Source organism: Ammospiza caudacuta, chromosome 7, assembly GCF_027887145.1.
Source record: "Ammospiza caudacuta isolate bAmmCau1 chromosome 7, bAmmCau1.pri, whole genome shotgun sequence".
NCBI classification, from domain to species: domain Eukaryota; kingdom Metazoa; phylum Chordata; class Aves; order Passeriformes; family Passerellidae; genus Ammospiza; species Ammospiza caudacuta.
The window spans coordinates 29,514,119-29,530,863 of record NC_080599.1 but is presented as its reverse complement, the minus strand read 5'-3'; the positions used below and the strand labels follow the sequence as shown (position 1 = coordinate 29,530,863).

Sequence of the window (16,745 nt, the reverse complement as noted above, 5' to 3'; positions counted from 1 at the left end):
TTGAGAAAATGTTCTTATGACATCATCTGTCAGCAAAAAGCACTCTAATTTTGGCTGTATTTCTAGGGCAGGGCTCAGAGTTTATGATGCAAGTATGCTAAATTATTCTGTTTTGGAGGAATGGATTAAAGGCATTCTGAAGCTTCTGTTTCTAGTTTATCTTCTGCGATCCTGGGAGTATTCTGATGAAAGTATGGAGCACGAGATATGTTTCTGGTTGGAGGGAGTGAACTGGGAAGGAGAAAAATTTTTGAAGTACCTAAGAGACTTTTTTGCTTTTCATTTGAGATTAAAGTGGGGGGATAGGATCCCCAAAAATACCATTAAAATGAGCAATGCTTTTAGAGGGCAGCAGAGTGACAGAAAAGGAGCTCTTGTGAGCTGACAAGAAATGAAGGCCAATGTCAGTAACTATTGATTGGGCTCGGCTCCACTAAAAGCAGTCAAGCAGAACAATGGTGGGATCTATGCATAGATAAGGTAGCTGTGCCTCCTTAAATCCGTAGTTTAAGTTTGGAACATTTTTAATGACACTGTTTCATTTAAATATTTTCTTTGTGTTTGTATGTGAGCTCAGACTATGCAGTGAGGAGAAGGCATAATGAAGGTTAATGGAGCTCTAAGGTTCAAGCAACTCACACGAATTAGAAATAATTTACTGAGAGGAGGCTTACCAAAATCAAATCTAAAAATACTTCATGCAAAGTTCATAACAGACTAAATATCACTTCCAGACAGCTGCAATGTAATTTTGCCGAATGAGATAAAATAAATGCCAAGTGTCAGAGTGAACAAAAGAAGGGTCCCTCCTGTGTCCCTTTACAAATACTTTTTCTTCCACATTATTGCTTTTGTAAATGGAGAAGGAATAAGAATGGAAAGAACAAGGAACATTAAAAACCAAAAGGAGCTCTAGACCAGTCCTTCCTTCCTTCCTATCATTGCTACAGGAGGATATACTCCTGAAATCTCATAATCTGAAGTCAAACACAACAAACATCATTCTCTCTTATTTTGGTAAACACTTGGAAGCATTATGAACTCAGCATCATATTATGAGCTCAGCTGTGTGACTGCTGAGGAAGAACAAGTCCTGTTCTTTTGTTCTTCCCACAGGGAGCTATAGAGAATTTCAGAATAGGGAGGAATACAAAAACAATTCTCTTCCCAAGATAATATGCCATTGCAATGAGGCAGTGTGACAAGAATAGTAAATAGTTTCTTTTATTAATAGCAATAGTTAACATATTTGGGATTAAAGGGGGAAAGAAATCTTTCTCTGTGTTGTTCATATAATAGTAAACCAATCTAATGATCATTGAGAATTGTATCCCAGGGCATAATTTGGAAGTAGATGACCTATATGGTTTCCAAAGGATTTCTTTACAATTTTATAAACACAGAAAGAATGTCTCACTTCATCTGGAAATGAGTTGTCCCTATACATGCTAGAAAAGCTTGAAGGTTTTGGAACACAATTTTCATTAAGGACAAGGGATCAACTTGTGTCACTTGGCACTTCCATCTTTTCAGGTTCAGTCAGTAAAGAGCAGACTAACAGTACAGCGAGGGTTTCCTGATAGGAACGCTGTGGGAACTCCATGGAGGGGGAGCTGTCCCAGCAGTGCAGTTAATCAGCCATCCCCTAAGGGCCACGGGAGCTTCTCAGAGGGACACCACAAAACTGCTTCAAAGGGTTAATCTTAGCTTATCCAAGCTTGGGTTCTTTGGTAAACCAAACTTGAATTCACAGAAAGTATTTAAGTCTGGAACAAGTCTGACTGAATTATTTTCTATTTCATTGTGTTTCAAACTTTAATATTTAATTTCAATACTTTAATGTGCTCAGTCCAGCCTAGCAACAAAGAGGAATTTTAAAATCCTGTTACTTTCCATGTGCTATGAAAAATGTGTGTTCTTGTCATGAATATGAACCCACAGTTAAATTGCTAAAGCCCTGGAGTGGCAGCAAGGGAGGTAGAACTGGAAGTGACCTCTATTGATTGTAATTGAATACACTGGTGGTGAAATCTAGCCCGTGAGGTGCAGATTTGGTATAATTAAAATATAACTTGTGTACAAGGAAGTAACACAGTTGTATGCTATTTCACAGTGTATGGAGAAAATAAATGTATGTGAGACAACACCACATAAATGCACTTTGTTTCTAGATTGAGTACAATGAATACCAAACACTAGGCAACAACATATTCTCTCATCATTACACAGGGTAAAGGTAACCATACAATAATAATGTGAAGCAACTGTTACACAGAGCTAAATCCCTAAATTCTTACTCAGTTAGACAGGATAAGGATTAAGAATTTTGTTCCATACTGCCTGTTTACAAACCTAATTACTTGGTTACAGGTGTGCATGGTAAAAAACATTGTCTGTCACTGTGCCCAGAAAGAATGGAACCATTCTCTTTTTCACACTCCACTATTGCACTGTTCTCAAATTAGTCCCTGGAAATTGAGCTAAAAAAACCCCAGAAGTGTGAGTTCAAACTACCATATCTGTGTTTTGTAGATATCCAGTCCTGGTGTTAGCAAAAAATGAAACAGTGTCTGCATGATAACTAATAGAAAAATGATGAGCGAAGTCCTTACTGAATATAAATGATGTTCAGTTCAATAAATATTTCTGTGCATGAAATGCAATTCTGAGTGTTCTTTAAGGTGGTTGCTAGTGATGGCTCTAAGCATCAAATGTCACTGTATTATGCAAGTGTATCTGTCTTCTCAAAAATTATAGAGGCACATTGTCTTCTGATATCTAGGACTAACCCTGAATTGACTGCAGTGTGGTACCTAGTTCACACCACTAAGGATGTCACCATTTTTTTTCTCTGGAAATTGCTTTTGCTCATTGATTCACTAGAGACAAATGGAATGAAGACACTCTGTACTAACTTCTCTTTCCAAATATAAAACACAAATAAATATTGTTTAGGGCAGAAACAAATCTTTATATGTGCCTGATCAACTCAGAGTAATCTGCAGTAATTGATGTGTTTGCTGGAGTATGTTGGTTTATTTGAATATTTAGGTTTTACCAGAATGAAATATTTATGGAGTTTTATTTAGTTAATGATGAACAGGGAGTAAATAGCAGCATGACTTTCTTTGTTAAAAAGGTTTCAAGGAGAGGAGAAAAGGCAATTAAGAATTCCCATACACAGAAAACAGACTTTTTTCCAGCGCTACAATGGGTCCTCAGCCAGACTTCTCAGAGAACCTTTGGTGACAAAAATGATGCAAAAAATGTCTCTTGTTATTTCAGGTTAGGATTCCTTTAGTGAGGAGGAGGGGAGGAAGAAAATGGGGACAAGGATATTAAATAATGGTAGACAGATTTTGTCTTACCTAACTTTTTAGTGCTGTGCTGATGTCAGGCCCAGGCACAGCCAGTAATTACTGGCTTGGGGATGGCAGCACCACTCTAGGCTCAGTAACACCACAAAATTACAACTGGGAATTTAGTTAGGGTCAGATCTTCCACTGGTATAACTTGTTTGACTTGTGACAGTGCTCAGGGGCTGCAGCATCTCTCAATTAGACACGGATACCAGAGATAAGGCCATAAGTCAATCCTCAGCCTTTGCCACTGTTTCCCTGCTGCAGTGCAGACAGTGTTTGTTAGTACACTGGTTCTTGTGCAGAAACACTGGCCTAGGGCTCCTAACACATTTTAATTGTACCTGAGACTCCAACACATTCTCTTTCTAGCTATAGAATAAGAAAATCTATTTTCTTGAGATTGTACAGTACAAATCCCTTGTGAATCCCATAAAAACAGTTATGTTGTTTGCTCTGCCTACTCTTTCTCTTACGGAAGATTTCTTTTATTTCTTCTGCAGTAATGTATGATATCCTTAAAAGACAGAAGTCTGGACAGAAACAGAACAGGATGGCTTAACAGTTCCCAGAAACACAGTACAAGATAGTACAGTTCAAAGCAAATTCATACACTGAATCCATTCATAATTGCATATTCACAGCAGGCCTCCAGAACAGCAGCAGTGGAATGTGTTAGGCTCTATCTCGCTCTTCTCAGAAGTGCTGAGAGCCCCACTGTGTAGTTAAAAATAGACTGCACTGTATTCTCAATAATAAGGCTAAGCAGATAATTTGATCTAAACAATTTAACAAAATTAGCTTTCTCTTTTACTAGACTCAGTCTAAAAAGAGTGCTATTTTCAGCAACATTTCTATAAATAATTCCTACTGCACAGCTATTTTATGAATAATTCACAAATCTGAATGCTAAAATTTGAACAACTTTGGATTGATAAGCCATAAATATTGGTATTTCTTAAGTGAGTACACAAAATTTGTTATCTTACACAAATGCAAGTACAAATTATAAATGTGTATTCAAAATTATAATATTCATCTAACATTCTGCTTCGTCATTGATTTTGCTTGATAGGAAAGTAGTACAAACAATTTTTAACCTACACTTGTTTAAAAATCAGAATAGCTATTTGTGGAAGATTTCACTTCTGTTTTCCTTCTCATCTACTGAGGGCAGTGTGTTAGGAAATACAAATATTGAACAATTTGCTTTTTCATCCTGACTTTCTTCAGAGGTGTCCTGCACTGATGTGTTGTTCACAATAATCTCCTGTCCACATGAGCTGTGATGGGCACAGGCCTGCAGACACAGCCAAAGGTATGGGAACACTCTAACTCACAGCTGATGGGTACAGCAGGAGATACAGCCACAGGCACTCAGCAGTGTATTTTTAAATGAAATATATCCCTGTCCCAGTCTATTTTGGTACTGTTACGCTTATTTTTATTAACAGGTCAGTGCCTTTATGAAAGACAAAATAGTCTTCAGGTATTAGCTAGTTTTTTCAGATATTCCCATTTTTAATGTTTCCAGACTGTTCCCAGTAGAATTATTTATTTTAATATCACATTGTATCATTTGGATTTCTTATCTTCCCTTTCTAAGCCTATTCTTTCCATTTTTCAGAGTACCTAGTACATTTTTCTCAATGTGTCCACTAGGTAGCTTATTACTTTCATCCTTCTTTTCATCACAAACTCTCAGTTTCACAGCCTGTTCATTTGAGATAGATTTTACATTTTATCCTGTAAGGCTCATATCTTGTGCATTTTTAAAATGTATGCATGTTCCAAATGACACAATTCAAACCAAACATTTTTGGTGCCTTGTGACAACAGAAGTTGTTTTCTCAAGGGACAACACAGTGCAGGTGGTCCTGCATATAGCTTTGAGCTGGATTTAGAGCTCTTTTTTCAGTCAGCAGTGGCATAGTCCTCATCCACAGTCAGGCATTTCAGGGTTTGTTCTGAACTCCCCATTACCTCCAGTGCTATCTTTGGTCATTCAGCCAGCTACTCTTCAAGGAAGTTGATTTCCAAGTACAGATTTGTAATGAACAGACACCATGGCACTCAGTTATACTGAGTTTCTGAGGCAGGGGCCCAGAGGGACTGGAAAGTGAAAAGGTAACATTGGTCATTCTTAAGTATTAGAGGCTACTAAACCAGAAAATCACAAAATACAAATAGCATATAGCTAAGACTGCTAATGAGAATGGAGTGAGTGCTGGATGATATCTAATTGCATGTGGTTTGGGAAAATTCTGAAGGAGAAAAGATCCAGCCTTGTGTCTATTTAACAGAACTGGGCAGTTGGGGCTTATCAGGCATATTTTTCAGTAATCAGCATCATTCTTACCATCCATTTAGAAAGTGACTTGGGGAACCACATGCGAAAACATGAATGTTGTCAGGGTCTGAACAAGGGTCATGTCCCTTGTATAGACATGGACCCACTGGCTTACTCAGTCTTAACCTTCTTTAATTTCTGTGCTATTTTAAATGAGATAGAACTATTAGCAACAGCAATTAGTTTTATTCCTGAAAACACTGGTGAACATAATAAGAATGCTAATAGCATCTGGGGAAATTTTTCCTCTGTATAAACAACAGTGGCGACTTTAACCATTAGTGTAGCTTGCACACTTGACGAATCTAGAGTCGGACAAATTGGAATACTTCAACTACTGCCAGTATTGCAGTATCTGTGAACATCCCTTTTCCTTCATTTTCTCAAAAATCAAAATTCTAGGCTTTCCATGTTGCCTGGTGGCTTCTTGTGCAGTAGCCTTGTCAGAGACTTCAAGGAAGCCTGATGTCATTCTGTCTTTTGGTTTTGAAATGTCCAAAGAAAGAATGTTTCTTCCCTTCTCATGCAGGCTGGAAGAAACTTAAACCGAACCAACACAGTCCTTCTCCTTGTGCATCACATCCACCAGGATAATTTCATTGTCTAGTCTGACAAGTAGAGGAGCAGATCTGCCTGTACACCCCTGCACACACAGGTGATGTTGAAGGAGTTGGAAGAACAGATGAGTTGCATTTGTGGTCCTCATGTGCTGCTGTCTGAAGCACAGAGCAGGAGGAGGAAGAGGGGGAAAGCTAGCACTGACTGAAGTATAAATAAAGGTGTTTTGAGGACAAGAAACTATTTCTCTGCTTGCCCTAAAATTCCACAATCTAGTCCCTGGTGGTGCTCACAAAATCAAGTTATTGCTTCATGAAACACTTTTAATGATGACTGAGTGCTTTAGCCAATACACATTTTCTCCTAAGTGCTCGAGATGAGAAAGACCACCTTAGAGAGGGAGAACTTTGTCTCTAAAAAAGATAAAACACCATGGTCTGCATACAATGGGCATTCTGAGAACACTGATTCAGTAAATGTTTTGCTTCACAGTTTTGTTCAGGTGCATGCTCTTTTTCACTGACAGGTAAGAGGGGATATATATATATATATATATACACACACACACACATATATATATATATATACATATATATGTGTATATATATATATATACATATATGTGTGTGTGTCTGTAGACTAAAGTTGTATTCTGCTGTTTTAATGAAAGAGCAGAACATTGCTGGTGTTTTGAGATCTCACAGAATGGTAACAGCAACATCCACTCCAGATAAGGATAACAGCAAACATTTAAAGCAGGGCACCATATGTACATGCAAGGCCAGTACCCAGAACTTTGGATACACTTATTTTACTCAATCACCACAGCAAGGGTATTCACAGCAGATGTATGTGGCTTTATGAGAAAGAAAGTCCGAAGGGCAAAAATCAGCTAAAAAAAACAACTACAGCACAGAAATCTGAGCTTCTTGAATTGTGCTGGACAGACCGCTGATCGCAGCAAGATGTATGGAAAGGAAACAAAGTAGAAATATATATCTCTATCATCTGCAAATATGGAAGTATTTATTTTAGCAGTGTCTGCAGAACTCGTATAGCAGAAGGTCATTAAAAATTATTTTTATAAACTTTCTCTTGAAAAGGATTAGAATGCAAATCAGCTATTTAACCTTGCATGAGCCACAGCTGACAGATTTTTTGATGTCATAAGTGAACCTGTTACATCAAAAAACATAGAATTATGTAGTGCATATGTAACTTCAAGGGTTTTAAATAAAATTTCATTAGAAGGGTAAAGACATAGCCACTCCTACTATTTACATGTGCTCCTACCTTAGAGGAACTTGTCTTATTCTTTGCATACACTGGTTTCAGCATATTTTTCAGGGCTAGGAGACTTCTGTAAGACTGAAAACTCTAAGTTTTGTACGACATAGTATGGAATATAGCTTCTGGTTTACTCATTTGCCTTTCCAGCTACATTTCTGCATGTCTAGTTTAATTGCACATGTTACTATACATACATACTATTGAGCTTGTTGAACAGTAAAGTCCATGTTATTTTAATATCACCATATTAATAATAAAGAAAAGTAAGAGCCCTTGCAAAATTTTTGTTGGAGACTGAGGAGATATCCAGGAGTCAGTAAATTCCTGCATGTTATGTGGCAGGCAGAGGTGGCAGTAGGTTCTTTAGCCTCTAGGTTAAAGAATCAGAAGTGAACTTGAGGCTTTAAAAAGTCAGAAATGCAGATCATCCTCTTTGCTTGTGGCTAAAGCTGATTCTCAGGGGAGATTGTTAATGTGTATGTTTTTAGTGTTTTGATAATTGTGTATGTATTCAGGGACAGGATGGAAAACAGATCAGTGGCAATCTTTGTATTTAGGCTACTCTACCTGACATGCATCTCTATATTCTTTATGCAGGTGCCCAGAAACACCTGTGATGACAGCAAGCAATATTGATCTGAGATCTCATTATAAATGCAAACCTGTCACATGGTTTCAGGACTGGATCTACAATCTTTGTACCATCATCTAGTCTGTGTACTGATGGTTATTCAGTGCAATAGTTTGTTTCAACTACACTGCCTTCTATGAATTTTCTTGGGAAAAACATATATATTGAAAATAAAGTCTTATTATAAGAAGGTTGAATAGTTTGAATAGTATGTAGGAGGTTATACAAAAAGAATACAAAAAAACTAATTGTAGTAGGGAGGCTGAGACTTTAATATGAGTAAGGAAGGGCGTGATAGGTTTGTGTTTATGAGATCTCAGATCAATAATTTTTGCTGTCAGTACAAGTATTAATGTAATCTAAATGCTTCTAAATTAAGCCCATATTTATGTAAATCTGATTTTAAATCTGAAGTCCAAACTCAAATAGCATTTACAATTTCATACATGAAAAACTACTAATGTGTTTAGTTGTCTCCTTGAGAAGGCCACACAAACACATTTTGAAGTATATTCCTCTAGCTGTGGTTCTAAGAAAGGAAATCCATGAAAATCTCTAAAAACTGTCTTTTAATAATGTGCCCCAATAATTTAAGAACAATATTCACCATATTATGAATGGCACTTAATAAGAGTTCATTCAGTTCTCACTCAGACTGGAGTTAGTTTTTTCCAGTTGTTCTGGTTACCCCCTTATGGGTTACCCTGAAGCTTAAGGAGGGTGCCAAAACTATCTCCCAAAACCACAGCAGTGAAGAGGGCTACTTGCTCTCAGAATTTGCTTAGGCTGTTGCTATGCTGACTGATATATGCCTTTCAGTGAAATAAGTAAACAGAATCATTAAATAACAGTCACAAGGATTTGTTTGGTTAGAAGGCAGTGCAGCAGACAGATGACTGTTCTTCAGGGGAATGCAGGATGAAAAACATTGAATTTGTGTTATCTAGGGCTGCTTTAGGTTAGTTACTTAAGTGATTTAAAAGTCTGGAAAAGGCTCAGAAGAGGTCAGAATATTAAAGTTTCTTTAATTCCTCCCGAGAAAAAAAATGTTTTAAATAAAGAGGACTGCATATTTTATGAGTAATTACATAAAATGTTTTTCCTTCATGTGAAAAGACATAGCTGCAGAAGCAGCTTGGTAGGAGTTCACAAAATGCTAATCCATAGGCCTGGTATTCAATCTACTTTTGGCTATAACTCAAATTGCAATTTAAGGTTGTTTACTGAATTATGAAAAATATACCTGAGTGCTTCTTTAGCTTTTCTGATGTGCAAAGCTCTGTCGTGAAGCTGAAGGCAGCATAGCATAGTATGAAAGGAAAGTATTCCACCATGAACATTTCACTATGTAAATTCTCCAAGTAGTTCTGAAATTCTCAAAGTAAGGTTACTTTTTCACTGTTTCCGAATTCTCACTCATGAAGAGTTCTGTACTCAAACCTAGGCACACAAAGTCCTTGCTTTCTCTAGGTTTGGTTCTAAACAAGAAATCTACTGCCTTGTGGAGTGAAGCAGTAGGATAGATGGCTGTTCTTGTTGAAGATGGTTCTTGAGAGGACTTGTCCCACACTTCTGCTGCAAAGATTTACAGAACCCTTTTGAATTTCTCCAGCTTTCAGTCAAGATTCACTAAGAATGCCTAAGTGATGCCCTGAACAATTTCTGTTATACTGCAGTTTTGAAAAAGGGGATTTCAGTGCCCCAAACAGACTGGGGCCGCTCTGAAGACTCCCTGTTCATTTCTTAATAGGTCCCTTATTAATTTCACATGTTTGAACTTGCAATTTTAACACAACTGTGTTAAATCTGCAGCCAACTAGAAACACCATTTTTAGAGCTGATGTTGTTTTAATAGCTTCAATACTGCATTTCTTGTTTCTGATGGTTGTCTTGTCTGCTCCAGCTTTTTCTTCTTTGCAGACTTAGTGAATTGATTCTGTTTCACTGGCTCATGACTTGGCCAAACATAGAAGAAAGGTGGAAGACTGGTTATCTGAAGGCAATATGCCTCTACTGGAAAAATAATTGTTTCCTGTAAGGATATGTCTGTCTGTGTATATGGATACATATGCAAGTATATTTGAGATTTTGTATAACATATATAATTGGTTTTGAGTGCATTCAAATGAGTAAAAGACATAATAGCCATGAGCAACAGAGGAATTGGTTTTTCACCAGAGGGAAAAAAAAAAAAAAGACCTCTTCCCATCAACAGTTTTAAAAAGCCCTTAAAGACCATGTGGTGTCTGATAGCAACAGGGGAGTTAGCACTCATGCAGATGTCACTCTCATGTGCTTTTGCTTAAAATATGTTACTTAAAATGATGTAATGATTAGCTGTCACTCTCATGTGCCTTTGCTTAAAATATGTTACTTAAAACGATGTAGTGAATACCTGTCTGACACCTGGGAGAGAGCCCAGGGCATACTGATGGCAATAGGGTGTTCTTCAATGGCTGTCGAGTCACATTCCTCAGAAATGGGAGAGCAGACACCAAGTGAGACTTGACCACAGTCAGCAATTACTGATTTAGAGCACTCTTAAACCTTGGAGGTTAAATAAATATGAATGATTTTCATACTGACTAACTACTAATACTATAGGAAACGAAGGAAATTAATTTCCAAGTAGGTAACAAGATTTAATTTAGCAGTGTATTGTACTCCTGTAAGTCACATTTTCACTAAAATAGTTCATTGTGGTAACCCTTTGCTGTACATGGTGTTCTTGTAAATTCTTGCAGTGGGGATAAATTAATTTGTATTGCTAATTAGCACTAAAGTGGTGCACTCTTCCTACTGATAAGTTCTTGAAATCCAGGAAAAATAAAGATTTTAATGGCTATGTTTATAGTCTGATTATGTGTGAAAATCATAGGTTTTTAAAATCTAGAAACACAGCCATTCCAAGGATGCAAAGTTTAAGCATTCAAAAACAGATGCCTGACTTCAAACCAGCTTTTGCTTTTTAATGTTAATATTCCAAACCATCCTATTATCCATGCAATGAATATAAATCACAGTTCCTTTCTGTAACTGTCCTTTATAATACTGTACTTAGTTTCTGTCTGGGATTATATTTGGCAGTCATTTTCTGAAATATTATTTTGCAAAATTCAAACAATGGAAAATAAATAGATGTAGGATATAAAGCCATTAAAGGCCTAAAGGTCATTAACTGCACTGAAACATGAACATATTTATCAGATCTATTTAGATTAATAAAATTAAACTTACAAAATGCCATCTAGACTTCAAAAAATGCTGAGCTTGATTTTTATGTAGAGCAGCTTTATCACACTACAAAGTGCTTACTTGGTCATACCACTGTGATTATCAAATGATGGTGAGCAAAGGCAACCCTTTTAAAGAAGTCCACTTTACATACTATGAAGGTCATTACAGAAAACTCCAGGTGGAGAAAAGCAGCACAGAGATGCCATCTAGCAGTAACTCTTAGAAATTTCCAAGTATCCTATGGATACTTCCTTCTTGCAAGATACTGCACTTATGAGTAGGAGAAGGAAGGAAGATTTTTCTATCCAAATCCTTTCAGTGTAGCTGACTTTCTGCTGAATGTCTAGCCACCCTGTTGGAAGTAAATCTTTGATGAAATATATTACCATTGATAATTTAAAAAAAATTCTTATGTTAATACAGAGAAAAAATAAAGTCAACAAACATAACGTTTAATAAGTATCTTAAATTGAAATTCAGTAATTAGCACTGTGTTAAAATTTATCACTAGTGAGCTGCTTTCCAGTTTTTAAAGAAGAATTTCTAAAGGTGATTAATATTTTATATCAAGTTTAAAAGAAAGAATTCAAGAGCATGGACAATAAATTACTATGGTTGAAATAAAATCTTGATGTTTCAGAGACTGGGAAATAAAAAATCTATAAATTTTTGTTACATATTTTACCATAAGATGGCGATACTTAAACACTTTACTATCAGTAAATAACTGAGTAAGTTCAGCACAACATCTCTGTCATAACAAGAGTGCCTGGAGACAGCAGTCTTGACTCAGCGATAGCCTGGTACTAAATTAAAGATTTTTTTTACTCCCCAAGGCATTATTTCAAAATAGTTGATCAATAAAACCTGAAAATTATGTAGGACATGACTAGAAATGTATTGTGTATACCAGAAATATCTGTTGTGATTCATCTCCATTATAAGATAAGCAGTTTGCGAGTGTCAAGGGCATGTAGAAAGTTGTCTTTCTAGGCATGAGTATACTGCACAATTCCTTCTGGAAAAGAAAGAGTTTACCATTCCCTTGTTTCTTACAAATCATAGATTTGCTTCCCAAACGGCAGAGCAGAAAATTGATATTTTACTTCAATTTAGCATAAAGCAAGAGAAATAATTGAGCGCCAATTCCATTTCTGAAGTGTGTTCAGTCAGAACTTTTACTTTTCTGCCAGAAAAATGTTGTTAAAATTTGACATACATAATTTTCCACAGAAGTATGAAATATATTGTTCATAGTCAGCAAAAAATACTGTTTGCTATGTGACACCTTCTTATGTTTAATGTGGTGTAGGATCCACTTGATCTCACTTTTTTAATTTATGAAAACCCAATTAGCTCTGATAAAAACCAGACTTTCAATTTTAATGTAATCTTAAGGACTTTGGAGCTTTTTTAGTCCTGACCCTTGACAAAGTCAAAAGAGCCTGGAAAGAACATCTGAATATCTCTGAAAATGTCACACAGAGTGATGAATAAAAGGCCATTTTCATGCCCTTTGCACAGCATGGCACAGCAAAAAGGGCTGGAAGCACAGCTTCCAAAGTTCATTTGTGCCATTTCATTTCAGTGCCTCATCCTGTTTTCCAGTGCTGGATGGTGACAGAGACAGAAAATGGAACATTTTTCCCAGTGTTATTTTGGAGTCTGAACTAAAAAGAATTGCTCTGCCAGATCTGTTTGCTTCATTAGTGGTTTTACTCTTCTGTGGACATAGAAGGATATAAATTTGCTTTTCTTGCTTTTATGCAGTCTCTTTAGTAGATCTTGCTAAATAAGACAGAAAAATAAAGAAAATGAGTGTATGGAAACCTGTAGTTATGATGAGACCATGTGCTGCTGTTCACACAGATGTGAAACTCCCGTGTGTGCACTGTTTGATGAGTCTCCTTACAGGTACAGCAATACCTGACTTCCAAATAGCTTTATTTAATGGAGCTGATAGAACTAATTTCTTAGTTAATGTTATTAATCCTCTATCACCTCCTGCTTTTTAAAGTTGTCACTACATCTTATTGATTGAAAAGCAGTCAGAATACTGCAGCTGTAAATCAGATTTCCACTGAATTGCTTTTTAGGTTCTGTTTTTGTTTTTAAAGAGGAGCATCCCTTCCATATTGTTGGACATTCAGTACATATTTGTATACGTACAGATTGATATCTTTATTTCAAATGGAAAACCTGCCAGAGGAGCTGAGCATTGCCTCACACCATTGTCAGGTACCTGACTGGTACCATTAATATGACATTCACCACCATGCAATGTAAATCGTGGCAACATAGCACAGAGTGCTGCTGGTAATGGACTGCAATACTATAGCAATGTTTTCTATTGTCACATTTTCTCTTTCTCACGTTTTTACAATATCACAGTTACAAGACACTATGCCACAAAAAAACCCGACAAATGAGACAAGTTCTCCATCTATAAAATACAGCACTACAGACATCTGCAGACCTGGGGGCTTTGAGTCATTACTGCTTCTAAGCGGCAGAGTGCAATTCTGGATTTCTAAACGACTTAATCTGAAATCTCCTTCACCAGCCAGGCTGCACGACTAAAATCTATTGTTTACTTTTATCATTATTTCAATTTCAGCCGCGATCTCTTGGTGACTTGAACACGTTTGTAAATAACAGAACTGCAGCAGCCCGAAGCGTGGCTGTAGTACTAAATTCAGAGTCTTCACGTGACGCCTCCAGTTTCACTCTAAACAAATTTATTTCCAGTCGGAGGCTGCCCATCCCCTCTTCCAGCGCCTCGCTGCTTCCCCAGAGCTGGTGCAGTCACCCGGCGCTATGAACGCCTCCCTGCCTGGAGCGGGATGGATCGCGCTGGACAGCGACCGGCCTTGGACAGCGACCGGACACGGCAGCGCCGTCCGTGCCCCTGCGGCGGGCACAGCCCGGCTCCGGCGGGCACAGCTCAGCCCCTGCGGGCACAGCCCAGCTCCGGCGGGCACAGCTCAGCCCCTGCGGGCACAGCTCAGCTCCTGCGAGCACAGCCCAGATCCTGCGGGAAAGCGAGCTCCTGCCGGGGGCTGCGGCTGCGGGGGTGCCCTGCCCTGCGCGCCCGGGCCGGGAACTGGGGCCAGGGCTCTCCTCTCCGTCCTGGCCGCTCGGACAGCCAAGGACACCCCCCACCTCTCCCCGGAGCCACCCGAAGCATCGCCCGCTACCGCGGACGCCGTGCGCGGGCAGGCTCCGCCGCTGCGAACTTGCCGCCCGGCCGGCTCCTACCTTGGAGGGATCGAGGCCGGCCAGCAAGGACAGCAGCAGGAGGTTGAGGATGCCGGCGGGCGCCCGCATCCTGATCCCGGAGTTGCCTCTCCGCGCCGCTCCTCTCGGTCATTCACTCCGCTCCCGCCGCAGCGACCGCGCCGGCAGCCGCGCTCTCTGCCCGCCCGCCGGAGCCCGAGTGGAGGCGGCAGCGGCAGCCGCCCCGGGGACGCTCATTCCGTGGGCAGCCTCGGCGCGGGGAGGGCGGGCGAGGACGGCGCTGCCCGAGCTGGCGGAGCGGCTCCGCGGCCCCGTCCCACCCCGCCCCTCCCCTCCCCCCGGCCAGCCCACCGCAAAACTTTGGGCCCGGGAGACGGCGGAGCCGGCGCGGCTGGACGGGCGGGCGCGGGCGGCGGATGTGACATCAGCGCCGGCGGGAGGGCGCGCGGGCGGGGGGCGCGGGCGGTGCGGGGACTCCGGGCAGCGGCCGCGCGTGAGGGGAGGCGTGGCCGGACCGCTGGGGGGCGCGGTGCCCCCGTGAGGGCGGCCCGGTGCTCCCAGTTGGGCGGCCCCGCCGAGCCCGCGCCCGGCTGCGGGGCCCCGCGGAGCCCACCCCCGGTTATCCCCCCGGTAGTGGCTGACGGAGGCCCGGGTCTCTATGGAGGGCAGCTGTAGGCGGGGAGGAGCCGCTGTCCCGAAAGGAGCGCCTGGCACCATGGCAAGGGTGGGTTGATGAGGGGAACTGCGGGAAGAGGCTTTTCCTCAGGGGAATCCCATTCTCATCTCCGTCTAGAAAGTTAAATCAGGGCTTGACTGAGCTCTGGTGAGGGTAAAGCCAGCCATGCTTTCCAGCTGGCCTATGTATGGGACTATCGTGTCTCCTTGGTTTGCCCTGTGAGCTGAAGCCTGTGCGGGTGCAGGCAGGTGGGAGTCATTTGCTGAGGGGAACCCTTGAAAGCCTGCCCGAGGGCAAGCAGGAGTTTCCTTTTCCCTGCATCAGCCAGCATCTTTGTAGTCAAGACAGCGCTGTTTTGCCAGCCAGGGCTCTGCCTTGGCTGCTGTCCCTGTGCAGGTCAGTTTCACAGGACGCTTCCACAGGTCGGTTTCCCAGGACGGTTTCACAGGACACTTCCACAGAACGGTTTCACAGGGCGCTTTCAAAGGTCATTTTCACTGGTCAGGTTCACAGGCCACTTCCACAGGTCAGTTTCCCAGGACGGTTTCACAGGTCAATTTCACAGTACAGGGATTGGCTTCCTCAGGCGTCTGCTTTCAGCACAGCTGAGCATGGCCCAGCACTATCCTATTAACATGGGTGAAGCATCCTAATGGTTCAATTATTTTCCCTTAGAAGACTCATACTCAAGACCTATGGTCTGGCTAATCTTATTTATGACACTGTTAAGGTTATTATAAATGTGTGGTAAACATCTATTTTAGCTTGGAAATTTTTTGGTCTTAACTAGATTCTCTGGGGGTTTCACTGTGTGCTTTTTAAGCATCCTGTACAGAAAGGCCAACACTGTTGTGCCTTTTTTTTTTTTTTTAGGTGCTGTATAATCTTAACTAAGGGAAAAGTGGGTTAAAAATATCCTTAAAGAAGCAAAACTTGAGTGTTAAAATACCAAACTCCAGACAAAACAAAACCCCAAGTTTGGGAGGGTTTAGGATAAGTGTGAACAGAACATGATTTTCTAACTGTCTCCAAGTCCACAAGATTGGTGCCATTTGCCTTGAGCAGCTAAGACCACTGCTAAAAGACAAATGGAGCTTTGTGCTTACAGGCTGTCTGAAAAGATTGCACATCCTTGGCATAATGTTTCCAGATCAAAAATGCTTACTTTTCCTGTAATTTCCAGTGTTTTATTACATTTTTTGAATTGCTTCTAGGATTAAAATAACTAGATTTTGTTTTTTGAGTGAATTAAAATGTATATTTTATGCTAAGATGTCTTAGATACCCCCTTTTCATCAGCAGTATCTTTTACAGAGATACAGTCTTTCATTTCCTTGGAAGGTAGGTCTGCAAAATATGTTTCCTTATGGCTTGGAAAGGAAATTATGAATGAGCTTTCATTGCCAT

At 40.2% G+C, this 16,745-nt stretch overlaps 1 protein-coding gene across 1 annotated transcript in view; it reads right to left on the bottom strand.

Annotated features, from left to right (window-relative positions):
• The window catches only part of OLFM3 (olfactomedin 3), a 49,485-nt gene extending 34,718 nt beyond the window's left edge, over nt 1–14,767 (bottom strand). The window contains exon 1 of the mRNA XM_058808612.1: nt 14,684–14,767. Coding sequence (XP_058664595.1) covers nt 14,684–14,752 — 69 coding nt within the window. The 5' untranslated portion in view covers nt 14,753–14,767. The remainder of the gene's footprint in view (nt 1–14,683) is intronic.
• Between the last annotated feature and the right edge of the window lie 1,978 nt (nt 14,768–16,745).